General features: G+C 38.4%; 1 protein-coding gene across 5 annotated transcripts in view; it reads left to right on the plus strand.

Moving 5' to 3' along the window:
* LOC147069464 (uncharacterized) overlaps window positions 1-24,230 on the plus strand; it is a 46,947-nt gene that overhangs the window by 17,625 nt on the left and 5,092 nt on the right. For all 5 annotated transcript variants that reach the window (XM_085950500.1, XM_085950501.1, XM_085950502.1 and 2 more), the window contains exons 3-6: window positions 237-303; window positions 409-10,153; window positions 18,571-18,866; window positions 21,161-24,123. In XM_085950500.1, the coding sequence (XP_085806626.1) occupies window positions 237-303; window positions 409-10,153; window positions 18,571-18,866; window positions 21,161-24,123 (13,071 nt within the window). The remainder of the gene's footprint in view (window positions 1-236; window positions 304-408; window positions 10,154-18,570; window positions 18,867-21,160; window positions 24,124-24,230) is intronic.

Below are 24,230 nucleotides of genomic sequence, written 5' to 3' on the forward strand. Positions count from 1 at the left end.
ACACTATCCTCAATAATTGCTATCTTCTAGTCACGATGATCGTTATTTTGTCAAGGACGATCTACATAAGATATTTTCCTCCAGATTTTGGCCACTTGACTTCAGAGTTTATTACTACCATGGTGCATTTGATGCCAAGTTATTTACGCATATAGGTTCTCGCTTCGCTGCACTGAATAATCAAATTCAAATAATAATGATAACGTATAGATATTATCACTATATTTTATTTTCAGAATGAAAATGCACAACCTCTTGAAATGTGAAAATGTGTTGATGAAACTCTCCGTAAAACTTGAAAAGGTAGGATGTAATATCTTCATACATATTATTTTATAGTACGTGTATTAGAGACGTCATTTATTAATGGTTTGTTTTGTAACTACTATTTATTTGTTTTTCTTTTAGGCCACGGGTGCTGGATCACCAATTCCTCATATTGCTACAATAGACGACTCATCTATACCTCTACCTGTGCCACCTCCCACGAAGATCATCGAACCAAATATAATAAAACCAGTAGTGAGCATGAACTTTTACAAAGAACACACAGACCCGCTCACTGATAAAACTGAAGAAATTAAAGAACCCGTTAATAATGACACTATTTCATCAAATATGTTTAGTGTAAATGAGCCTGGAAATGTTGTACCAAGTGATTTTGCATTATGCCGAGTGAAATTAAAGACTGTCGTCAAAATGTGTACTGAACCTCGCCCGAGCTCCAGTGTAGAACCAAGTGCCAATGTTGAAATTGAACCACAAACCAGTGACAATGTGGTGTCACGTAGCGAGCATAGTGTTAAACCACAAACTAATATCAGTGTCCAACCACTTAGCAAAATTAATACGGACCCACATCATATTAATGTTGAACAGCTTGATAAAACGCCGAAACCAGCCGTCGCAGCTATAGATACTCTTGAACAAGCTACGAGGGATTTCATTTCTAACAATGAACAATGCCTGTTTACTCGCAGGCCCACAAATACTCATTCGCAGCAAAAGAACGAAACTGTCACAGGTTCCAATGTGCAGCGGTCATCCCCGTCGTCACGAAAGTATGCATCGGAGCGCAAAGCTAACTACACGCGCATTCTTCGGTCACCAACTAAAGACTCACTCTCTAAGGTATCTCCCAAAGAGCGCAGCTTTGACACAATCTCAAGCAACAACTCGTTCAGCCCTAGGAGACCAACGTCTCGCGAGAGGTGTGCTAGAAATACACACAAAAGTCCTGATAGATATAGACGCGATGATCAAAAATCGTCATATAACTCAAAACGATCGCCAAGTCCACGTAAACCTAGAAAGTACGACTCGGCGAATGTGGCGATGGATTCAAAAAGAGAACGGCACAAAAACGACACCGATGACCGCAGAAGGGATTCTCGCCGTTCACCTTCTCCGTCGAAGTACGATCGGACTAAATACTCCAGAGAGTTCAGTAAGATGTACAACAAAGGCAGCCTGAGCAAACGTGACGTAGTGAAAGACAAATCCAAAGCGATTGACTCCTTGGAAATTAGTAGGCTGAATGAACTCAAAAATAAGTTGGTTCGACAGCTGCAAGAAGAGAATAAATTCGACGATTTGACGGATTCTTCGGATGATTCACTGCTCACGAAACCATCGGTTGACAAAGAAAAGAAAGTTAAAGAAGACGGCGAAATTGGTGAAAGCGATGAAGAAGCCGAGAAACATATCGAAATTCTGTATAGTAATTTGTCAGAAATTTTCGATAAAGATCCTAAAAAAAATGTTAACGATGGCAGAAACAAATCTAATGATACACAATCTTTAAATATCCGGCCACCCAATGTACATAACAATAAAGTCGACGAGAAAAGAAATGTTAAAGGCGATAGATACAAAATTAAAGATACAGTTCCTTTAAATACCCAGCCACCCAAAAATGTACATAACAATAAAATCGATGAGAAAACAAACATTAAGGATTTAGTATTGGAATCTCTTAATAAGTATAACCAGCTAAAAGCTAAAAATACTACAACAACTAATGTATCACTGACAGATGATCTCCCAATGGCTATTTTAAAGAAAATTATGACGAAAAAAACTCATGATGAAACAATTTTAGGCAACAACATAAAGTTAAACCTCATTGATTCTAATAAAAAGAAGCCTTCTGTGGAATCTCCGAAGAAAGAAATATCTAATAATGCGCCATTGAAATATAATCCGCAAAAAGATATAAAAACTGTTTTGGGCTCTAGTAAACCACCGCCAACCGTTGAAGAGGACATTTTACAGGCGCTCAGCAACGAGATAAAAGAAGCAAAAGTTGACTCCAATATATTTGCGGTTTCAAAAAGTACGGACAAATCTAAGCTGTCAGCCAAAAAAAATGATTCCACAGAAAATAACAATGCTCAATCAAACATTGAGCAAAAATCGAGGCGAATAAGCTTAGAAACATACAAGGAAAAAAATAATTCTATATCTTCTGTAAATTCTCAACTCTCTAGTGAAAATATACAAACTACAGACTTGACTAGAAAATATGAGGACCACAAAAGATTTGTCAGTTCTGTACTCACGCCAAAAGAAAGAGCACGATTCACATCAATTTTAGACAGCACTGTCGAAGATACTATAGGCGATTTTGATAGTGTCCCAAAATCTCAGGACGTTGACCACCGAATACGCAAGTTTCCAACGGTAATCACGACAGAAAACTTGACAAACTACATTGGACCGGAGTCTCCGGATTCTAACAGCAGTTTCTTGTATGATAGACGTGCATCTCCTATAGAAACGGAGTCAATTTACGAATCTCCCATTACCGATCCCGGTAAGACAACAGTGACGAAACAAATATCTACTCACAGAGTTAGTGAAAAAGACACGCCAAAATCGCTACGTTCTGACAATAGTAATGTAACATCACCTTGGGCTACTCCGACTCATAGGGCATATGAAGTACACAATAAGACCAACGTGTACGCCGGCATACCAGGATTAACAGCTAGCACTATTGGCTCAAATCTAACTGGAGGCAGGCTAGATGCGGGGCTATCTATACCACCTTCACCAAAACCACATACACCGTTGACAACTTTAGATGTATTTGGTAAGGTGATCGATAGCTTTACAGTGCCAGACGCCAGGCAGGGCGGCCGTACTCCGATGCGAGAAGATATAAACTGTAGTCCGAGTCCATTTGGTATTTCGAATGAAATGATGAACATGCCAAATCCCAATTTTAGATTTCCGTCACCCGCACCTTTCTATCAACAAAAAGTAACTTCGGTTACTAACCACCAAGAGATCGGTGCACGTGTTCACACGCCAATTACTGGCTCGCATTTAGAGCACGCATTCCAAGATATGGATGCTCGCTTTGGAGGAGAATCTCCTAGATATAGCGCAGTTCAATCTTATCCCGCGCTGATGAGTCCAATGCATAACAGTGGGAATGACGTTAGGTGTTTACCTCACAATATTGGAAACGTGAAACCTCTTATATCAACCAGTATCCCATCACTATTGAATTCTAAATTTATAAACCCGATGTTGGATAGTTTTAATAGTCCTGTTTATGGGGGAAATGATGGTTCTGCTAGTCCTGCGCCAATGTTTTTACGCGATCCGAGAGAGAGAAATTCAGGGGGTTCTTTCCAACGGTCTCCCAGTATAGTGGGACCTATCGATGCCGGTCAATTAGTTCAAAGAGCATACATGGGTAACGTCCAAGTCGGAATGAATTACAATGATATGGGCCGTGAAATGCCTGTGCAAGAAACCAATATAAACCACGATACCAGGTTTAATAGAATGAATCTAGGACCAAACCAGGGTAGAATAGTAATGAATGAGCCTAATATGGTGCCGGTGCCTTTTGTGGATTCGGCAAGTCAGATACTAGGAAGGTCGCTAAATCGTGAAACTAGTGTTGGGCGATCATTTATTCCCGATAGTAGATTCGGTAGAGATCGTAGTCCAGGAAGATTACCAAGTGGGATGCTGGAAAATGATATGGTACCGGATCGAATGATTCGCGGCCTAAGTCAAGGAAAGACACTTAATCGAGAACCTAGTATGGGAAGAACGTTCATCCCCGATATAGATGTAAGAAATATGGGGCAATGTCAAGCTAGAGGGCTTAATCGCGAACCTAGTATGGGAAGAACACTTATTGATACGGACAGTAGAATGAATCGAGGCCAAAGTCAAGGAAGATCCTTTAATCGTGAGCCTAGTATGGGAAGAACACTCAATGATTCTGATAGAACGTATCATGGAAACAGTCGTGCTAGAGAGTTTAATCGCGAACCTAGTATTGGAAGAACGCTCGTTTCTGATACGGACAATAGAATAAATCGGGGCCAAAGCCAAGGACGATCACTTAATCGTGAACCTAGTATGGGAAGAACCCTCAATCCGGATGGTCCAGATATAAGAAATATGGGGCAATGTCAAGCTAGAGGGTTTAATCGTGAACCTAGTATGGGAAGAACACTTGTTGATACGGACAGTAGAATGAATCGAGGCCAAAGTCAAGGACGATCCCTTAATCGTGAGCCTAGTATGGGAAGAACCCTCAATGATTCTGATAGAACGTATCGTGGAAACAGTCGTGCTAGAGAGTTTAATCGCGAACCTAGTATTGGAAGAACGCTCGTTTCTGATACGAACAATATAATGAATCGTGGCATAAGTCAAGGAAGGCTACTAAATCGTGAACCTATCATGGGGCGAACACTTTACCCAGAAACGATTCCAGATAGAATGAGTGTAACCCAAAACCATGGAATGTCACTTAATCGCGAACCTAGTATGGGACGAGCAGTTGCTCCAGACAGAGAACCGAACAGAATGGACCGTGGTCGAAGCCAGGCGAAAGCATTTGATTCAGAAGCTAGTTTGGATCGAATGAACCGTGGTCGGAGTCAGGGAAGACCATTCGCTCGCGAACCGAGTGTGGGTCGATCGCTCATTGAGGATTCAGCCAATGATAAATTTGCGAGAGGCCAAAGTAGAGGAAGAACATTCAACCGTGAACGCAGCGTGGGCAGATCACACTATTCTGATATCGATGTGGATAGAAACTCGCAAGTGGACCGCTCTTGGAGCAGTGGGATTATTAATAGCAATATGAATTCCAAAAAACCTATTCCATATAGCTATGGCGTAATGGACTCTCAACACGGATTTTATGACCAAAATGTGAACTCATTTAATACTACACAATTCTCGGATAATTCCTATGCTGTACGCAATCGCGAATCTTGCTATGGTGATGTTGACGAGCGTACTATGAACCAGAGATCGGTTGGAAATAGTTTCTGTCAAATGCGAAATAGTAGTCGAGTAGATGACACACCGACCCATCAAACCGAGGCGTACTACAATCAATCGCGACAAACTGTTGACAGATACGCACCGATTATCGCTAAGCAGAATCCCAAAGATCCAAGAAACAGGCGCGGTGATTCTAGGGCTGATGATCGTGAAAGAAGAGACCGTACTGAAAACCGAGACACTAACAAAAATAAACCGACCGATTCTAAAGAGTCAGATAAAAAGAATAGCGACAAACATCGCGATTCTCGTCGGCTTAGTGATTCGAGTAATAGAAACAAAAGTGAACACCAGCGCAGTAAGCATTCTCGAGATGATAAATCCTCCCGCTATAAATCGTCACAGTCCTCAAAAACTAACGATAAAAAGAAATCTGAGAATTCAGAAAGAAGAAGTTTCTCGTCTTCCAGATCTGTTGATAGTCAGTCGATGAAGTTTAAAATACCGAAAATTAGAAAGCCTTCTATTGAAGTCGTGGAAATTATAGATGACCAAAACCTGAAAGTCTCTGTGGATAAAGTTTCTAGTACGAACGAAATTGTTTGTGAAAAGCTGACGCATACTTTACCGGACGTTCAGTTGCATTCAAAAGAAATCGAAAATGCTCAAACTGCGTCCGATATCGAAGTTATCGGGTCTGGTAAGAAATCTAAAAAGGATAAAAAAGAAACCTGCTCCCTTATTGACGACAAAATAAAGACACACGAAACATCTGAAACAGCACAAAGTATTCGTGATGTACGCGGAGATGCCGCTAAAAGAGTTTCTCAAAAAGATGACGAAAGTTGTATTGACAGCACTCAACAAATAGAACCTGATTCATCTTCCAATTATGTTTCGTCTACTGAAACTTTACCGGAAGTTAACGTAAGGCGACGCAGTGGGAGATTGAACAAAAGCCTATCAACGCGCCGTATCAAGCCCAGTGATGCGGAATTGGATGAAAAACTAACTACGTCGCCAATAAAGTTGGATGATGCGAAATTGAACAAAAACCCAATAACATTGCCAATAGAGTTGGATGAAAAACTAACTCCGTTGCCAATAAATTCGGACGATGCGAAATTGAGTGAAAACCCAACACCTCTGCTAATAATGTTAGATGATTCAAATTTAGACGACAACTCTACACCGTTACCAATAATGTCGAATGATGCGAAATTGGACGACAACCCGACACCGTTACCAATAATGTCGGATGATGCGAAATTGGTCGAAAACCCAACGCTCCCAATAAAATTGGATGATGCAAAATTGAATGAAAACACATTACCGCTGCCAGTAAAGTCGGATGATGCAAAATTGAATGAAAATCCAACACCACTGCCAATAATGTCAGATGACTCAAAATTGGACGACAACCCGACACCGTTACCAATAATGTTGGATGATGCGAAATTGGTCGAAAAACCAACGCCGCTAGCAATAAAATTGGATGATGCAAAATTGAATGAAAACTCATTACCGCTGCCAGCAAAGTCGGATAGTACAAAATTGAATGAAAATCCAACACCACTGCCAATAAAGTCGGATGATGCGAAATCTCTTAATTTTGAAGAAATGATCAGAAGCTTAGCTAATGTTTTACAAGACGAATCCACAAGGCGTCAAGTGTTAGCTGTAATAAACTCAAAAGGCGGAGATGGTTCAACAAATTTTGCAAGTATGTTTGAAGCATTCACACAATTCAAGAAGGATGATGTGACTCCTGAAAGTAGTGAAAAGCACGAAACGTTACCGCTGCCTCCTGCGGAGAAAAACAACAGTACTGAAGAATCAGCCACAAGTGATGTCTCTAAAAATACCAATGTAGAAACAAGTCCGTCGCTCAAATCTGACCTTTCAATAAATGAACCTGACGAGAGTATTGAAGCAGTAGTCTCCCACCCGTCAAACAAAAAATCCACCAAAACCACCAAGAAATATACGAAAGGAAATCGAGAATTGATCATGCTTCAAGAAGATTTGAGGGATATGTTTATTAGCCAGGGTGTGATGGATGCTGAAAACTTAGGTTTCAGAATGTGCAGACTAACTTCTGAAACGGGAAATGCAAAAATCCCCGCAGAAGTTGCGAAACGAAAAAGAAAACCGCCGACCGCAGAAAAGAGCGAATCTCCTAAAAGTGTGAAGGCGACTGCTATACCGAAGAAAGCGCGCAAAAAACTCGGCCCAGCTTACGACACCGTCAACAATTTGAACGAGAATATTTTTCCTCAAGTTCATCTCGAAGAATTAGGTACGACCAATAAGAAGGCATCGTTCACTGCAAGTGACAATTCCAAAACGCAGCGCCTTGAAATTTACGATTACGATGAAAATAACGAAGACGTCGATGCATTTAAAACATTTGTTTCGCCCGTGAAACATATAAAATCGCCCATTGAACGCGATTCTGAGGCTGGCAACACTGCAGGTAAATCAGCGAAAGTGATAAAACATGTTAAATTTTGTGATATTATTACTAATAATCCTCTGAGAAAACGGCGTTTTAAAAGGGGAAAAATGAAAAAATGCGTCGCGGCGAAAACTTCTAGTTTAGCTGACATGAATTCTTCTCCTTCAAAATCTGATGAAGAGGATTCACAAGAAATTGATGTAGAATTCGATACAGATATTGCACCTCTCGCTGGTGCAAGCGATATCTCTATAAAAAAGACTAAAAAGTTTATGTCAAAGAAGAAAAAGCGTGGCAATTGGAGTATGGGCGTTATAAAGAAAAAGCGGATTACGAAAATTAAACAAACTTCGCCCATTACATCCCCTGTCCCTGCCAATAGTCCCGAGAAAATATTGGACAAGTCGTTCGACATAAAATCTTATCACTTCATTTCCAGTTCATCTAAATATTCCTGCGTGCTCTGTCATAAGTATAATGGACTTGATATTGTGGCCCATTTTAAAAATGTTCATCCACATTCTGAAGTTATGATATCCAGATTACATCCTGGATTCGCACGACTGGCCATGACTGAATCGTCTGATACAAAACAAGTCAAAAGTAAAGCGCCGACCGGTGAGCTTTTGAAATACCAGTGCCGCTTTTGCGAACGCCTGTTCACGAATGTTACTTCGAAGACGTTTTTCTCTCACATAACCAGAAGTCACACGGGAGAATACAAGGCAAAATGTAATGTTTGCAGTCGAGAAAACGACCTTAAAATGATACACGCTTGTAATAATTTCAGTAATTTGCCGCCAGATTTGAATTCAGATGACGTATTCGGGTATATATGTGGACTGTGCAATTACACTCAGGTATCAGAGCAAAATATTAAAAATCACGTATCTTCTAATCATTTTGACGAACAGTGCGAAATTATCAAAATTAACCTGTCCAACTACATATTTGATAATTCTGACGCGGTAAATGACGAAGATGACGTTCCGAATAAAATTTTAACCAGATCTAAAATACCGAAGCCAGACGTCCAGGAAACGATCAGTGTTGCTACTTCGGAAAAAAGACAAATACTTTCGCCGGACCAGGACGCGAAGATAAAAAAAATCGCGTTAGATCACTCGATGGATATTCAATCGCAGCCGTTTGTGGTATTACAAAAATCGCGACCAAAAGAAACTCACGCGAAGTCTCCTTCTATTCTAGACGAATCGGCTAAATCCAACTTAAATAAGTTGAAAAATATTGACAATAAGTTAATCAAAATTAAACAAGAGATAGTGACTCCTGCAAATAAAGATACGGCAAACGAAGAATGTTTCATAGATAAAGATATTGTTATGAAGACAGAACCACCAGAATTGTCACTAGGAATGCCTTTGAGCTGCGATAGTAGGTGTATGCATAGATGTTTTGTGGATATAGGCGACCTGCAATTGAATCGATGCGAGAGTCGCAGCGTGCACTACGTTTGTTCTACCGGAGGCTGCAAATTCGACACGACGTACTTCCTATTGATAACCAATCACATAAAGTCTATTCACGCAAACGACGTGTGGGATGGATTCTGCAAAGTGTGCGGCTTCCAGACTATCGTCACCCGTACAAAGAACAACGAGCGTCCAACATATTTGGATGCGCTCGACCATATTGTGGCGCATATGAACGTCGAGTTGGCCGAGACGACGAAAACGGAGCCCGCTTTAGAGGTCATCGCAGACAAACCGACACCGAAGTTACAACTCAGGCCTATCGGTGACCTTTTAGCTAAGAAATCGCCAATTGTTAAAGATACTGTAGTTCAGCCAGCCGCAACCGATCCAGAATCTTCACCCGATTGCCCGCTATCGCAGCTTTGCATAGATAACGTCGTAAGTCTTAATCCTGATTCACCCAGTACAAGTGAACCCCGTTTGCCTGAGAAGTCTAAACTGATGGTCATTAAGTACACGCCGACTGTCTTGTCGAAGCCGGGAACTGTTGTCATATCGAAACAGCCATCGGGTCAGAGTCAGAAAACATCACTTCTGAAAGATGTTCTTCTCCCGGTCCGTTCGCAGAACAAAATCGCAGACGACGGATTCTACAGGTGCGCCGATGTTAGGTGTTCCTACTCTTCCAAAGACCCGATAAAATTCATCAACCACGTCGACGATCACTGTAAACTATCGAGTCAGCAGTACGAGTGTAAGTGCTGCGAGTGTCCGTTTATTGCGAGTTCTGGCTCCGACTTGCTGACGCATATCGTGGACGAGCACAGTGCTAAGCCTGCGACCAGCGCGCAGGACTCCGATGATGTCGAGGTGGATGCGATCGCCTCTACGGTGTCTTGCCCCTCTCCGGTGGACCTGCAGGCGAAGGGGATGGGCCAGATTGATGGGATGCTGCCGAAAGACAGCGTATTTCCACTCTACAAATGCACCGCAGGTGAGACACCCTTCTGTAACTGTCTTAATATCATTATTTCTAATAAAATTTTGCAAAACGCAGCTAACTTACGTGATTATCATACCTACTTGTTATTTTTAATGTGTAAACTATTAGGTATCGAAATAGATGCTTCTTCGCTTTCACGTCCATCACTGTTGAGCTTTTTTTGTATTACATAATTTATTATCATAGTTTCTTAACCAGTCTTTTTTGGATGGACCGCAAAAATTTTCTACATTTCAAAAATATGTAGTTAGTATCCATTTTTATAAGCTTATATTAAATTTCAAGTAATAAATATCTTTCAGAACTCGTGCACCTACAAGGGTTCACAATGAATGACACTATTGTATTTAGTCATAAATCGCTTCATAGAAGGACGGGGGCGTGGTTTACCTAGAAACACAACATTTGAAGTGGGGTTGTCTTATATTTCGACAATTGTTTCAAAAATAGTCTAAATACTAAGACAATAGATACAGATGTAAATATTATAAATATTTATTATTTTATTCCAATGTTGTGATGGTCCGCAAAACATTTTTTGAGGTCCGCGGATGTAAAAAGGTTAAGAAACATTGATCTATATCATCGTCAGCCTGAATCTATCCACTGCTGGATGAATTCCTCTCCAAGCTGATTCCACTTCTCTCGGTCCTGTGCGTTGCGTTGCCACGTACTTCCGCAGAACTTTATCATTTCATCGATCCAGCGTACTCTAGGTCTACCTTGCGGACGTTTTGTACCTCTCGGATATCACTGGATGACAAAATTTGTCCAACGATTGTCTATTCTTCGAGCTATGTATCCAGCCCATCTCCATTTGAGGCTTTAAACGAACCCCATCACATCGCAAACCCTTGTCTGCTTTCTTGTCCACTCAAAGGACAAAAAGAGGAATGACTGGATAATCTATATACCTATCATTAAATTCATTTATTTTTTGTGTCAGTTTTCCGTGCTTTTCTCTGCTATGGTACCTTTTATTTAGTAAAGTTAACTCCGTACACTCAGTCAAAGCACATTTGAGAGCAGCTCTGTTCCTTAGGCATTCTGAACATGTCCGATCCTAATAGGATCATATGGGCCTCCACATAGTAGAGGTTTGTATTAACAGAATTTGTTTTTTTACGAAAAATGGATGCCAGCCACTTGCTCAACCTATTAGGTCCATACCCTGACTCACACAAATTGAAAAACAATATGTGTACTTGCCAGACCCCGGATTCGAACCTGGGACCCACGTACCATAATGGTACGGTATGGCATAGACTATTTCGCTAGTGATCGGCCAAAGTGCTCGCACTAGACGCTCAGAATTAAAATATAATTTTATATTTTTTTTTACGTTATATAGCATTTTTAAGCGGTCAAAATGCAACCATTAGGTAAGGATATCCATAATTCTCTTATTATTGTATTTTTCTTATATATTTTTATATTTCTCTAGCGCATGTCGCGGAGATTATAAGGGTGCCGAATACTTTCTCACTCGCACTTCTGCATCGTTTTTGTTCAGGCCTTGTAAAAAACAATATGTGTACTTGCCAGACCCAGGATTCGAACCTGGGACCGACGACGCTATAGGCCGACGCTTAAGCCGCGCGGCCGGGTGTGTGAGATTATTTTTATGACACTGTTATTGCAACCCTACGCTTGAGGTGCCTTATTGACTAGTATGCATTCGAGTAAGAAGGCAAGCATTATAATACCTACTTATTTATATTCGCTTCGAGGAGTACTTTCATTATCTTATATCTGTTTCACCGTGCGCTTATCAAAAATAAAGATTTTTCCGATAATGGTAGGTATACAATATACATCTTCAATATTAATATTGATCTCAATGAAATATTTTGCTGCCACGTTTTGAATTGATTTAAAAATATATTTAGCAACAAATATTTTGATATATCAAAATAGCGATCAGGCCCTAGGCCCTGGTGCAGGGTTAGCGAACCTTTTTTACGTACGCGTGCCAAAATATCCCAAATATTATTTTTCAACTGTCTGACGTGCCGAGCAGGTATAACAAATAATAGTTTTTAAAAATTCTATTTAAAAAAAATGACGATATTCTAGATACCACTCACAGAACATACCACACATATAGATTCATCGCTTTTTTCAATTACGCCATACAATTCGGTCCACCAATTTTGAAACTGTCTGCCAGTATTACTTCTACATACTAGCTTCACCATGTTTTTGTTTCTTATCTGGTGCAGTATTTTTTTGTGGGTAGAAATGAAATTTAATGTATTAAGGGCGGACATGCTCAGCGTATGTCAAAATGTAGCTTTTATTGTATTTTAAAAGTATGATCCTGGACATTCCTTAAACGTTGTAGATAATCTATGTATATAATTTTGAAGCCTTATTATCCTTTATATTTATTTTAAACATTCGATGACCTTATAAAGTATTTTTATTACATAAAATAGTATTCTTTTAAACCTCTCGCTCTAATGTGTTAGAATATAGTCATATTTCAGTACATGCATGTGCAGTGGTGTTGAATAATAAAATGCCTAATTCTTGTCAAATTTGGGATCACAGAGATTATCAATATAGTTTTTTATCGTAAATATTTCACTACAATAATTTCGACATAAATTATACTAATGGTTTATAAATGCGTTTAAAAATTAATAAATGTAAAAATCTTAATACCACTCCACATGAATGTACTGAAATATGACTATTCTAAAACATTAGAGCGAGAGGTTTAAAAGAATACTATTTTATGTAATAAAAATACTTTATGCAGTTATCAAATGTGTAAAATAAATATAAAGGATAATAAGGCTTCAAAATTATATAAATAGATTATCTACAACGCTTAAGGAATGGCCAGGATCATGCTTTGAAAATGCAATAAAAGCTCCATTTTGACCTACGCTAAGCATGTCCCCCCTTAATTAATTTGGTTATTTACGCAAAAATTGGCACCAGAATTGCTCCGATCAGATGATGCATTCTTTCTCTACAGTGGTCTCAAGCATTGTAAATCGATCAAAATTAGAGCTTTGTAGCGCAACATCCCCCGCCGCTTGATGAGGTCAGTGCGATAATATTATATTATGTGACGCGACCGACCTATGCAATAATTATATATTTAAATTTAACGTAATGCTTAATCTTGAAGAGTATTTGCCTGCTATATTTTATACAATGCGATCTGTCATTTAATATTATTAGTATTTAATCTCTTCAAACGCGTGCCATGCAAAATCATTTCGCGTGCCATAGGTACGCAACCGCTGCCCTAGTGATTACGAGTTTTAAAAAAAGTGAAAGAAATATGTAAGGATACTTGAATAACACTATTTTCAGGCATGGGCATACTTTTTGGATGAAGTAATATACTATTTTTAGACATACGTATGTCCATTATTTTTATTATCGTGAAAGAGGGATTTCAACGTAAAAAAAAATAAATGATTTTTTAACAGCCAACAATTTAATGAAACTGTTTTACATTTTTCAACATTCATTGGTTAAACTGCGTTGCGATCGTTTGACAGACCGTAGAGCTCAGTATTATACAGGGCTCGAAATGGAACGGAACGCACCGGAGCGCCGTTCCGGCTCGTGATATCTCGTGGAAAAAATATGTTGACCGTCTGAGCTAGATAGGTCATTGAATAGAAAATCTGACACTTATTTTTATAAAATACACATACGATTCGATGACTATGTAAATATCTTCAGAAAATTTGTCGAGCGTTCCGGTTCGTAAACTTTTCCATTTCGAGCGCTGGCTATTATATCTTCTACCATCTACATCTACATTTTTTTTCCTTCCCTGATTATCGCATACATACGGTGGAGAAATTTTCTTTCATGAGTTCAGGTTTCTGCGGTGAGCACAGACTTTACAAAAAAACGGTCAGTAAAACGTACCTTGCTACGGCCCATATATTATATCAGGGTTTCCCAAACTTTTTCTGCAATGGAACACTTCGCAAACCCGGATATTTTGACGGAACACTTAGCTTATTTTTTAGGTTGGCTAATTCATAGTAAAAATTAAAAAAAATGTTATTAAAACACATCATTTATTTAGTAATTATTTTTAAATATAAAACTATAATATAATTTAAACATAAAAATATGATTAAATAAAGCACTTAATGACTTTGATGATGTTGATTCCTTGAATTGCATATCTTCTTGATATCAGGCATAATATTGGTAAGTTGCATTCTAATATCTGGTGTGGCGTCGAGCCTGTTCCTGCATGTTGACTTCGTTGCAGCATAAAAAGAAAATCTTGCTTTTCATAAATAGGTTGTATAAAACGGAAGTAAAACAATAATAGCATGTTTTGAAAAATTGGGATACTCTGACAAACTCGCCCATAAATCATTTAAAGGCTGATCTTTGTATTTTTTTTTCAAATCAGAGTCACTTCCTAATTAAATCAATTGGATTTATTATTACTTAAATACTATCGGCTGTGCTACCCGCTTGATCGCCTTTCAATATGAAGTAGATTCTTTAGTTATTTTAGTTTTACTTATTTTACTTCTACTTAGTAGAATGTGTTGCAGTGTATAAAACCTTTTTTACCTTTTTAAATAACCAAATTGTCGCGGAACATAGTTTGGGAAACCCTGTATTATATGATATAAATATATTTACGGGGAGTGGTTGTTAGCCATTCGTCCAATCCATAAGGTTCTTGCACCGTATCAAATAAACCTGTAAATACCCACATGCGTTTCTGCAGTATTTGATTGAATTTTAAACACTAACCAATACAATCTGCAATTTATATTCTCAGTTCAATGAAAACAAGTAGGTATGTATTAAGGCTATACCTCAGTTGAGGCACGGTCTAAAAAGATCGTGGCTAGGCGATGCACGGGTCGCGGGTGCAAATGACGCATGCCGAACGAAATATAATTTGTCATATAAATCCAACATGCATCCATTTAATGTTCTGTTTATTGTTCTATTAGTAACAATAATAATTATATTCATTGACATGTTTTCTTTTTAATGTAAATGGGTAACGTTTTTAGTCATCTTTACACGATTTAAGAATTAATACCCCCGTCGCCATCACGAAACAAATTGACGTATTCACGCCTCGACGTTCGGTCTCCGAGTGCCAGCGAGTCCAAAATTTCGTCGCGCCTATAGTTGAAAATTATTTGCCGTTTCACTGAAGTATCGCCTTAAAGTTTAGTGTGCACTATTTATGTCTAATCTCCACAGCCTACATCCACATTTCGCCACTGCCGTATGGATGCTATGATTTGATTGTTTTGTCTTGAGTTATTATCATTCAAAAACTGAAAACATTACCAAACATAAAGTAATATCTATATTTTTTCGTGTAATAACACAGAATAAGAAAATATGTCAATCGAATATAATTAATATGTAAAGTCGATTTCGTCTATCCAATTCTAAACGTACTACAATGCCAAACCATAAAATGTGCAGGAAAGCGAAATTTAGAATATACGATCTTACACTTATTTCGATTTTAGTTCTGTAATATCGAAAAATAACCATGTTTTATGAAATCGCTTCGGATATTGATATATTCCACTTACGTGAGGGTGATATTTAGGTGGACGTTGTTTTATGAGTTTTTAAGATAGTGTCTATCGATAGTTCACCCTGTGTGCTTCCATCTTTTTTTATTTTTGTTGCTTTATTTTATTTCTTTTCTTATTTTGTTTCTTATTTTATTACGTATTGTATTATTAAGTCACATCTCTCTGTATTTTTATTTTAAAAATTGTTAACACTTATTTTATGTCATGTCGTGAACGCTTTGAATTTGTAATTTGTTATGTTCGTTATGTAAAATAAATAAATTTGATTTGATTTGATTTGAAAAATATTTTTTTGTTTCAAATTACAATTCGTTTAGGGAATTTTTTTCCAATTTAAAATTTATGAAAAATTCAATACATTGTCAAATAATGTCACGTAAGATACATAAGAAGTAGCATGAAAACAATTGTTTCTTAAATTCATTTATGCATTGTATTTGTGCATCTATGTATTTAGGTTTATACAGAAATGTTGGAAATTTCATAGAGAATCGATTGATGTAAAAAAATGTATTTCGAAAAATTGGCGTTTAGGATAGTTTAGAATTAAATACTTGGACGATTTATTCACCTGAAATATTTTCCTTTACATTATTATCATTACTGGCCTATTTTCGTATTCTGGCAACCCCAGCCACTACCCTACATTTTCAAAACATAGCTACTTACCAATACATACTAATCCATAAAATAACTCTGGCTGTGTGCATTGTAATTATATGTAGCTGCGCTGTGCAGGTGTGTGTTGGTGTTTGGTTACACCCATACATTGAAAGAAGGAAAGCGGCCATTTGACAGCTGTTTAGCGTCACGTAGTCCTTGCACTGTTTTTGTTTACAGCCCTCTGCAACGATGTCGGTTTTAACAGAAAAAATAAACTAACAACTAATATTTTGTTTTTGAAAGATGATCATTAAACTGTTTTCTTAATTTTCGGCGAAGCTGTGCGTTGATTTTGTAAGTGTCTACGTTATTATCGGACTTTGAAAGTGGGAAATTTCGAACGAAAATTTTGTCTTGAAAATCTTGTAATTTATAATATTAGGGACCTAAAATGTTGTTTGATGTTTTTTTGTGCTGAAATGTGTTATTCTGATTATTGTAATAATACACTTTAATTTATAACCAAATTACTCATACCTACATAAGTATATTATTGGGTAGGTGAAATAATAATTAATTAAAAATCAATAACTATAACCTACTTCCTACTTGTTTTAAAAAAAAATCTGGAAAGACAGAAATATCTTAAGTTAAACTACTTAAAGGGTATTATGTTGTTATTCATTCGCTTGACCGGGTTCTGGTTCAAAAAACGATTGAATGAAAATACAATTTATGTGAATTTGACCCGCGATAAACAGCCGCGGCGACCCTCGGTATGAGGGGGGTTGCCTTACATCGCCTACTCCACTGCGGGCGCATTTTTAAACCGTGTTCGCCCCTAAACGAAGCATATTACCCTCCACATATATTTACGAGGAATGGTTGTCAACCATTCGCGCAATCCATCATCGGGTTGGATTGTATCAAACACACATTGAAAAATGCTACAAACTTAGCTAAGATTAATATTAATTTATGTTTCTGTACATATTTATTTGATTAGCATTAAAAATCGACGATATTAGTGTTAAAATCGCTAATCTCCATTTTCCTATTTTTTATATAATTTTTGATAGGTAGGTACCTACTTACTGCTGGATATTTAAAATATTATTTTAATATTTTAATGTTTATGTTGGTAGGTACCTACCAAAAACCTGTTTCGGTAAAAAAAAAAGGCAATAAGTTTCTCATAATCATTTCGGAATTGGACTGATTAATAGCTTCTCTCTCATTTTTACCTTCCCTTTTTCGTCTTCTTCGACCATGTCCGATCCTAATAAGATCATATGGGCCTCCACAGAGTGGAAGTTTGTATTCACAGATTTTGTTTTTTTATGAGAAATGGATGTCAGCCACTTGCTCAACCTATTAGGTCTATACTCTGACTTATACACAAATTGAAAAACAATATGTGTACTTGCCAGACCTAGGATTCGAACCTGGGACCCACAACGCTATAAGCCGGCGCTTACGCCACTTGGCTTACCTACATATTTCAAATTCTCGATTTTTTACGAATCTTCAAAATAAACAACCACATAATTTTCTGAAATCATGATTTAAAATTATATTGACCAGAACTGTTTGAAGAGGTGCCGGAGCGCCGACCCCACTACACTACTGATTGCCACCTCGCTGACTCAACATTACCTAATATTTAAAATAAAAATATTAGGTTCAGGGCACAATATCCAAAATCACACCAGTCAAACGTGATGTTCAGGGAACTCAGAAATAATGGGAACTGAAATACCTAACGGGTAAGGAGTAGCAGGTAACCGATTTCGAGTAAATAAAAAGTTCAAAAAAGAACCTGGGATAAACTTAAACACGTGTCAAGAATACGTCATACGTCGAATACTGACAACTGCTCTCGGTTTATGCATTGACGCTCATTTAATATTGAAAAAGTATCCATGCATATGGTTGAAATTCCATGTAAAAAATCCAAGGTTTGTGAAATCGGTAGGTACCTACTAGCGTTCATTACAATAAACAACTTCTTTTGTAGTTTATGAATGCCATGCTTGTTTCGGGGAAAAATTCTAATTATGTATTTTTATATGAATTGCGACTTTTTGTGTTATGTGACCTGTCATTTAAAAATACCTATTCTCTGATATAACGAGTAATGCTTATAACGAGCAAATTCAGTCGGTCCCATCTTCCTCGTACTACTAATACTACAGTAAAAATATGAATCATAATTTTGTTTTTTATTGTTTGCAGATTTAGGTGATAATGATAATTGCGAGAAGGCCTTCCTCACGCCTCAACTGTACCTGGAGCATCTGAACCTGGAGCACAGAGCCAAGCGGTTGCGATGCCACGAGTGTGTGTGTGACTCTCCCACCTTTATATTCTGGACCCTGATCTACCACCTGCGACTGTTCCACGGCTACTCACTATACGCCTGTGTCTTCTGCGGAAGCAGCTTCGACATCGAGAGCAGCGCGCAGCGACACCTCGCATTTGAGCATCCTGAGAAGCGCCAGCTGGTATACATGCGACATGTCGATATTTCGGTAAGGATGAATCCTACGGGGCAGATCAATAAATAGAAATGTCAAGCCGGTCGCCGTCAACCGAGAATTTGAGGCGGGATTTCGTTAATGACTTGACAAACAGATGATAAAACCCAAGAAATGTCTTCAAATTAATACAGTCGAACTCGGTTATTACGATCACGGATATAGCGAGATCTCAGATGTAGTGAGGAAACATTTGTTGACATTTTAATTTTTGATTTTCTCCATACATTTATTCACTTTTATAACGAATATATACCGAGTAAAAATATCTTCAAATATTTTCTTAAAACTGTTGATGTGTCGATCGTTTAAAAATATTTTCGACCCTTAGCAATAAAATCTGACCGGACAGGATGCCGCCGGGGTCGGATTACGTTTATGACACCAGTTAAGTGTCTAAGTACCTACCTAATTGGTGTTTTCGCCGACAATATTGAAAAAGTATCCACACATATGATTGAAATTTCATGTAAAAAATCCAAGCTGAAGTCAGTAGGTACCTACCAGCGTTCATTACAATAAACAACTTCTTTTGTAGTTTATGAATACCATGCTTGTTTCGGGGAAAAATTCTCATTGTGTATTTTTGTTTGAATTGCGACATTGTCATGTGACCGCTCATTTAAAAACACCTATTCTCTGATATAACGAGTAATGCTTACAACGAGCAAATTCAGTCGGTCCCATCTTCCTCGTAATAACCAAGTTCGACTGTATAGAAAATAACACATTCTATAATATGTATTTATGTTCACACTCAAGAATTAAACCTTGTTTCAGCCTCACCCAGAAGGCAACTCAGTTTATATTTGTGTCATCTTGTTAATACCTTAGAGTAGATGTAAAGTCATACGCAAACGCTTAGCCTCTGTGCCAAGTGTCAGTGCTGTGACATTTAATGGTAGTATAGAAGGATGAGACCGCTGTGTTTGGGGAATGACCAGGAGGTGTAGATGGAGAGGCGTCAGGAGGAGAGATGAGAAGTCGAGATTTGGTGCAGGTTGCTCCGATAGATGCAGGAGCGAGTTTTATTTGCAGCGTAAACAGTTGGTACAAGAGCGTTATGTTACAATACTTATGATACCTATTGTCCCGAGGTCCGAGCTCATGGGTCAGGATCGACTTACACAAAGCTTACTTATCAGACGAAGAATATGGTTGATATAATAGGTATTTAGACTGAACAACTAATCGACTATGACCTGCTAATTATATGCATGAATATTCGGTAAATTGCGAGTCATTGTTGATGATGTTTGTAATTGAGAAATCTGCTGGCCTCTGCATTATTGCACTTCGATGTCACGCGTGTAGAATATGCTGACTGCAGATGCGACTATTGTGCAATAGTTTAAATGATTTGCTAATTCTTACACTGTCGAAATATTTATTAAATAAATTTAATAAATAATAAAAAATGAGAAGGCACGAAGTCATTGACCACTACAGTTGAATTGAGAAATACAAGTGATACTAATAATAATATATGATTATAATATACACGGAAAAAGAGTGCCTTAAAGTGCTTTAAAATATGTCCACAATCTTTGTCTTGGGATTTTTGCATTTCACTTTGCAGATTATTTATAGCAATCAGGGTCACAATAAGATAAAAACGTCTTGCATTAGTGCTATAAGCCTATAAGAAGTTTTATACAATCAAGCACCATTGGTTCAATTAAAATTATTTTTTATTCTGGACTTTGCACAAGGTGAATGTGACACGTTTTATTGAAAATACGTAACTTGAAAATGCCTCAGAAACAAACGTCTTACAAAAATCTTTGTAAATGGTTACTTTAGTATTAGCCCGCGAAAGATGTGTCCACTCTGTCAAAGATTTTTTCATAATTTTTCTAATAACTATATTTCTGACGCTTTTCACGTTATGTGTCACCATTATTTAGATGAATAACTGTGTAAATAACAGCAGAATATAATATTATGCTTCATAACTTTGCACTACGGGTCTAGGATGAAAATGATGTAATTATTCTAAACATATATTTTTTACATATATTTATTTATTTATTAGTACATAATTAATACAAGTGAATATCATTTGATCTACTTGTATGTGAGGTAATCAGGCAAAGAGTCGTATCAGTGTAGTAAAAAGTGCAAAAAAAATGCAAAAAAAGTTATAAAACGTATACTCTACATAAGTAACTGCCAATACGCATTTTGATTTCTTAAATTTGTAATGTTGACACATGATCATATTGTAATTATTGTTTCAATGATGATATCTTATATTAATTAATCTTCATATTTTTTTGATTTTTTAGAAAAAGATTCACGTGGAACATATTCTCTTACTTGACATCGATCCAAATAGTATTGCCAAAAGTCTGGCGAAAGTTAAACTGACTGAGAAATCTGACAAAGCCAAAATGGCAGCAGTCCAGCTACAGTCAGCGATGAGAGGTGTACCCAACCTCTTCCCGATTCTCAGAAACAGCCCAACCGAAGCCGTTGAATTGAATCCGAATTTGACAGTCGATACAACATTTACGAGTGACTCTCCAGAGGCCATTTCATCACCAAACTTAACCCCGTCCGCCTCTTTGACCAGCTTATCAAAGACTACTCCATCAAGAAAAATCACTCGCTTATCGAAAATGGCCCCATTGTCAGATATTGCCTTGTCACCCACAATTGCCACATCGTCAAAAATTGTCAGCTTGCCTAAGAGTGGTCCATCATCAAAAATGACCAGCTTACTTAAGATTGACCCATCATCAAAAATTACCAAATCACCTAAGTTTACATGGGGCACATCATCAGCGATTTCCAACTTCGTTAAGATTGCCCCACATCCAGACACCTTGTCACCTTGTGCCGTATCACCCACGCTTGCTACATTATCAAACATTGGCAAGTCATCTGAGATTGACCCTGCACGTAAGTTTGCCATGGTATCTGGAAATACCTCAATACCTGAGACGGATCAAGTAGTTAATAAATGTTTGAATAAACTTTTGAAGGACCAAGAATCATCGTCGGAAAAGTCAAATAGTGATTCAGGTTTAGTACCGTTAGCTACTCAGGAAGAAAATGACCCTGCCATCATTAATCTTGACAGCGATGATGACGACAATGTTCCATTAGCTTTTACGCAAATTAAAATAGTGTCAGATAAAAAAGGACATAAAGATGATCCGAAAAATGACAAACCTTCTGACACTGGGAAGAGTGAATCAAAATCACCCTCAAAAAATAATTGGTCCCCATGTGATGTCATTGAATTGCTGTCAGACGATGAAGCCTCTCCTGAAAAGCAAAAGAAGGTGTCCAATACCAAAAATGTGGTACCTGAAAAAGAAATAGTTGAGAAACCAAAAACTCCGATTTTGGAGTTAGACAAGTCTGCAGACAATTCCTCTAAAAGCAGCGGTTTTGTCGGTAAAGATTTGTACAGGTGCGGTAACATCTGGTGCGGTTTTATGGGGAACACTTCATCAGAGTTCAAGGATCACTTGACGATTTGCGAATACGCCAAGGAGCACTCCAAGTTACCATGTTACCACTGCAAGAGAAAGTTCAAAAGTAACATGTCACTTTTGGACCATGTTCACAATCACGGTGTGCTCAGATACAAATGTGGGGTTTGCGAAGAATTCAAATCGCCTTCGATTATCTTACTGAATTACCACATGAATCGGATGCACAAGATTACCTCTACTGTCGTCGTGCCGTGTGATCCGTTTAAGACCAATGTGGATATGGATCAGTTCATTTTGAAGCCATCGGAAAAAGGCAACACAAGGACCAGGAAGTGTAAAACGCAGAACAAAACAATTCGGGCTGATTCACCGCCCTCTAAACCTGCTCCGCCGCCCGTTGCCGCTAAGAAACTGGCTTTCAATCCGGATGAGGTGAACGAATTACCGCTTACTCCAGTTTTCTCTGAAGATGTTCTCTGTAAAAAATGTGCTTATTCAACGAAAGTAAGATCGAACATGATTCGGCATTTATTTTTGCATTCAAATGAAATATCTGTACCATCGGCGGCACCAGTGAATCCAGTTCCTTCCAGCGGCCCAAAGCACTTTGATTCCATGTCTAACCTTGCATTGAGTTCCAACCTTGATAAGCCGCCGGTATTAAAGATCAGCACCGAGAGACAAGAGCGCCTTAAACTAGGCTCAACTGTGAATAAATTGCAGAATATACCGGCGTATATACCGAAGAAAGAAAGGTTCGTCTGCGGCGCTAGGGGCTGCTCGTATATTTCCGTCGACGAATTGATGCTCAGGCATCATTGGGAGGCATTACACAACGAGGAGACTGTCTTTAAATGCGCTCACTGTGCCCAAGAAATCTGGGCCGAAACCGGAAGGCCTCTAACCACCGGCGACATTGGTGACCACCTCGTCCTTCACAAAGCAACACTCTATCAATGCGACAGTTGTAACTTTTTGCACTCCCAAGTTAAAGGAATCGAGAGGCATGTGAACGAGGGTAATTGCAGCGGGGGTACCCCTAAATTATTGCGAGAACGCCGCGCCTGGCAGTGCGAGATCTGTTCGACACGAACGGTACTCAAAAGTGAAATAGTACAGCATTGCAGACAGGCACATAATGTGCAAAATCAATTCAAATGCAGTCTATGCTTGTTCTATAACCCGTCGAGAGATCAGTTCAACGATCACTTCCGGAAAAATCATTCGGGCCGCACCGTTGACGTGGTTTCTATGTATTCGAAAGGCCAAGAACCTTTCGATGTTTCACCTCTCTGGTGGAAGCAGAGGAAGCGGGGTTCCGGTTTTATAGAAGAAGTGCAAGATAAACAGACCCCGGTGACTAAAAAATCACGTACGGAATCGCCTACGGCCGCTGTAAAACTTGCAGCCAAAGAAACTGAACCGCCAGTTCCTCAAGCTATACATTATATAATTAATAATCTGCACGAGATGAACTCCGATATCGATGTCAAGCCCGTGCTGGAGGTTTTAGGGACGTCTTCAACTTTACCGGAACCGATGCAATTGGAAGTGGTGGAAGCAGAAATGATCCAAGCGGATGTGATGCAAACGGAACCGATGCCAGTGGAAATAATCCAAGCAGAACCGATCCCAGCGGAACCGGTAGCCACGGCCAGTCTTAAATATCCATGGATTATGCAGAAGCTTAACCTGGTGGTGGAACTGCCCGGCAAACTGTTCCGATGTTTGATATGTTCCGAGTATACTTCTAAATCTATTTCTGGCATGAGGACACATCTCTACGAGGAAATCAACTATAGAAAGTGAGTATAGGATCAAAACTATTTTAAATGTCAATGGTGTGGTATGCCTTGAGCATTTTGGCCAATCTATATATATATAAAAATTAATGTTTGTCTGTGTGTGTGTG

The sequence above is a fragment of the Rhyacophila brunnea genome, unplaced genomic scaffold (genome assembly GCF_057557595.1).
Source record: "Rhyacophila brunnea isolate RB1 unplaced genomic scaffold, BYU_Rbru_1.0 scaffold_23, whole genome shotgun sequence".
In the NCBI taxonomy this organism is placed as follows: domain Eukaryota; kingdom Metazoa; phylum Arthropoda; class Insecta; order Trichoptera; family Rhyacophilidae; genus Rhyacophila; species Rhyacophila brunnea.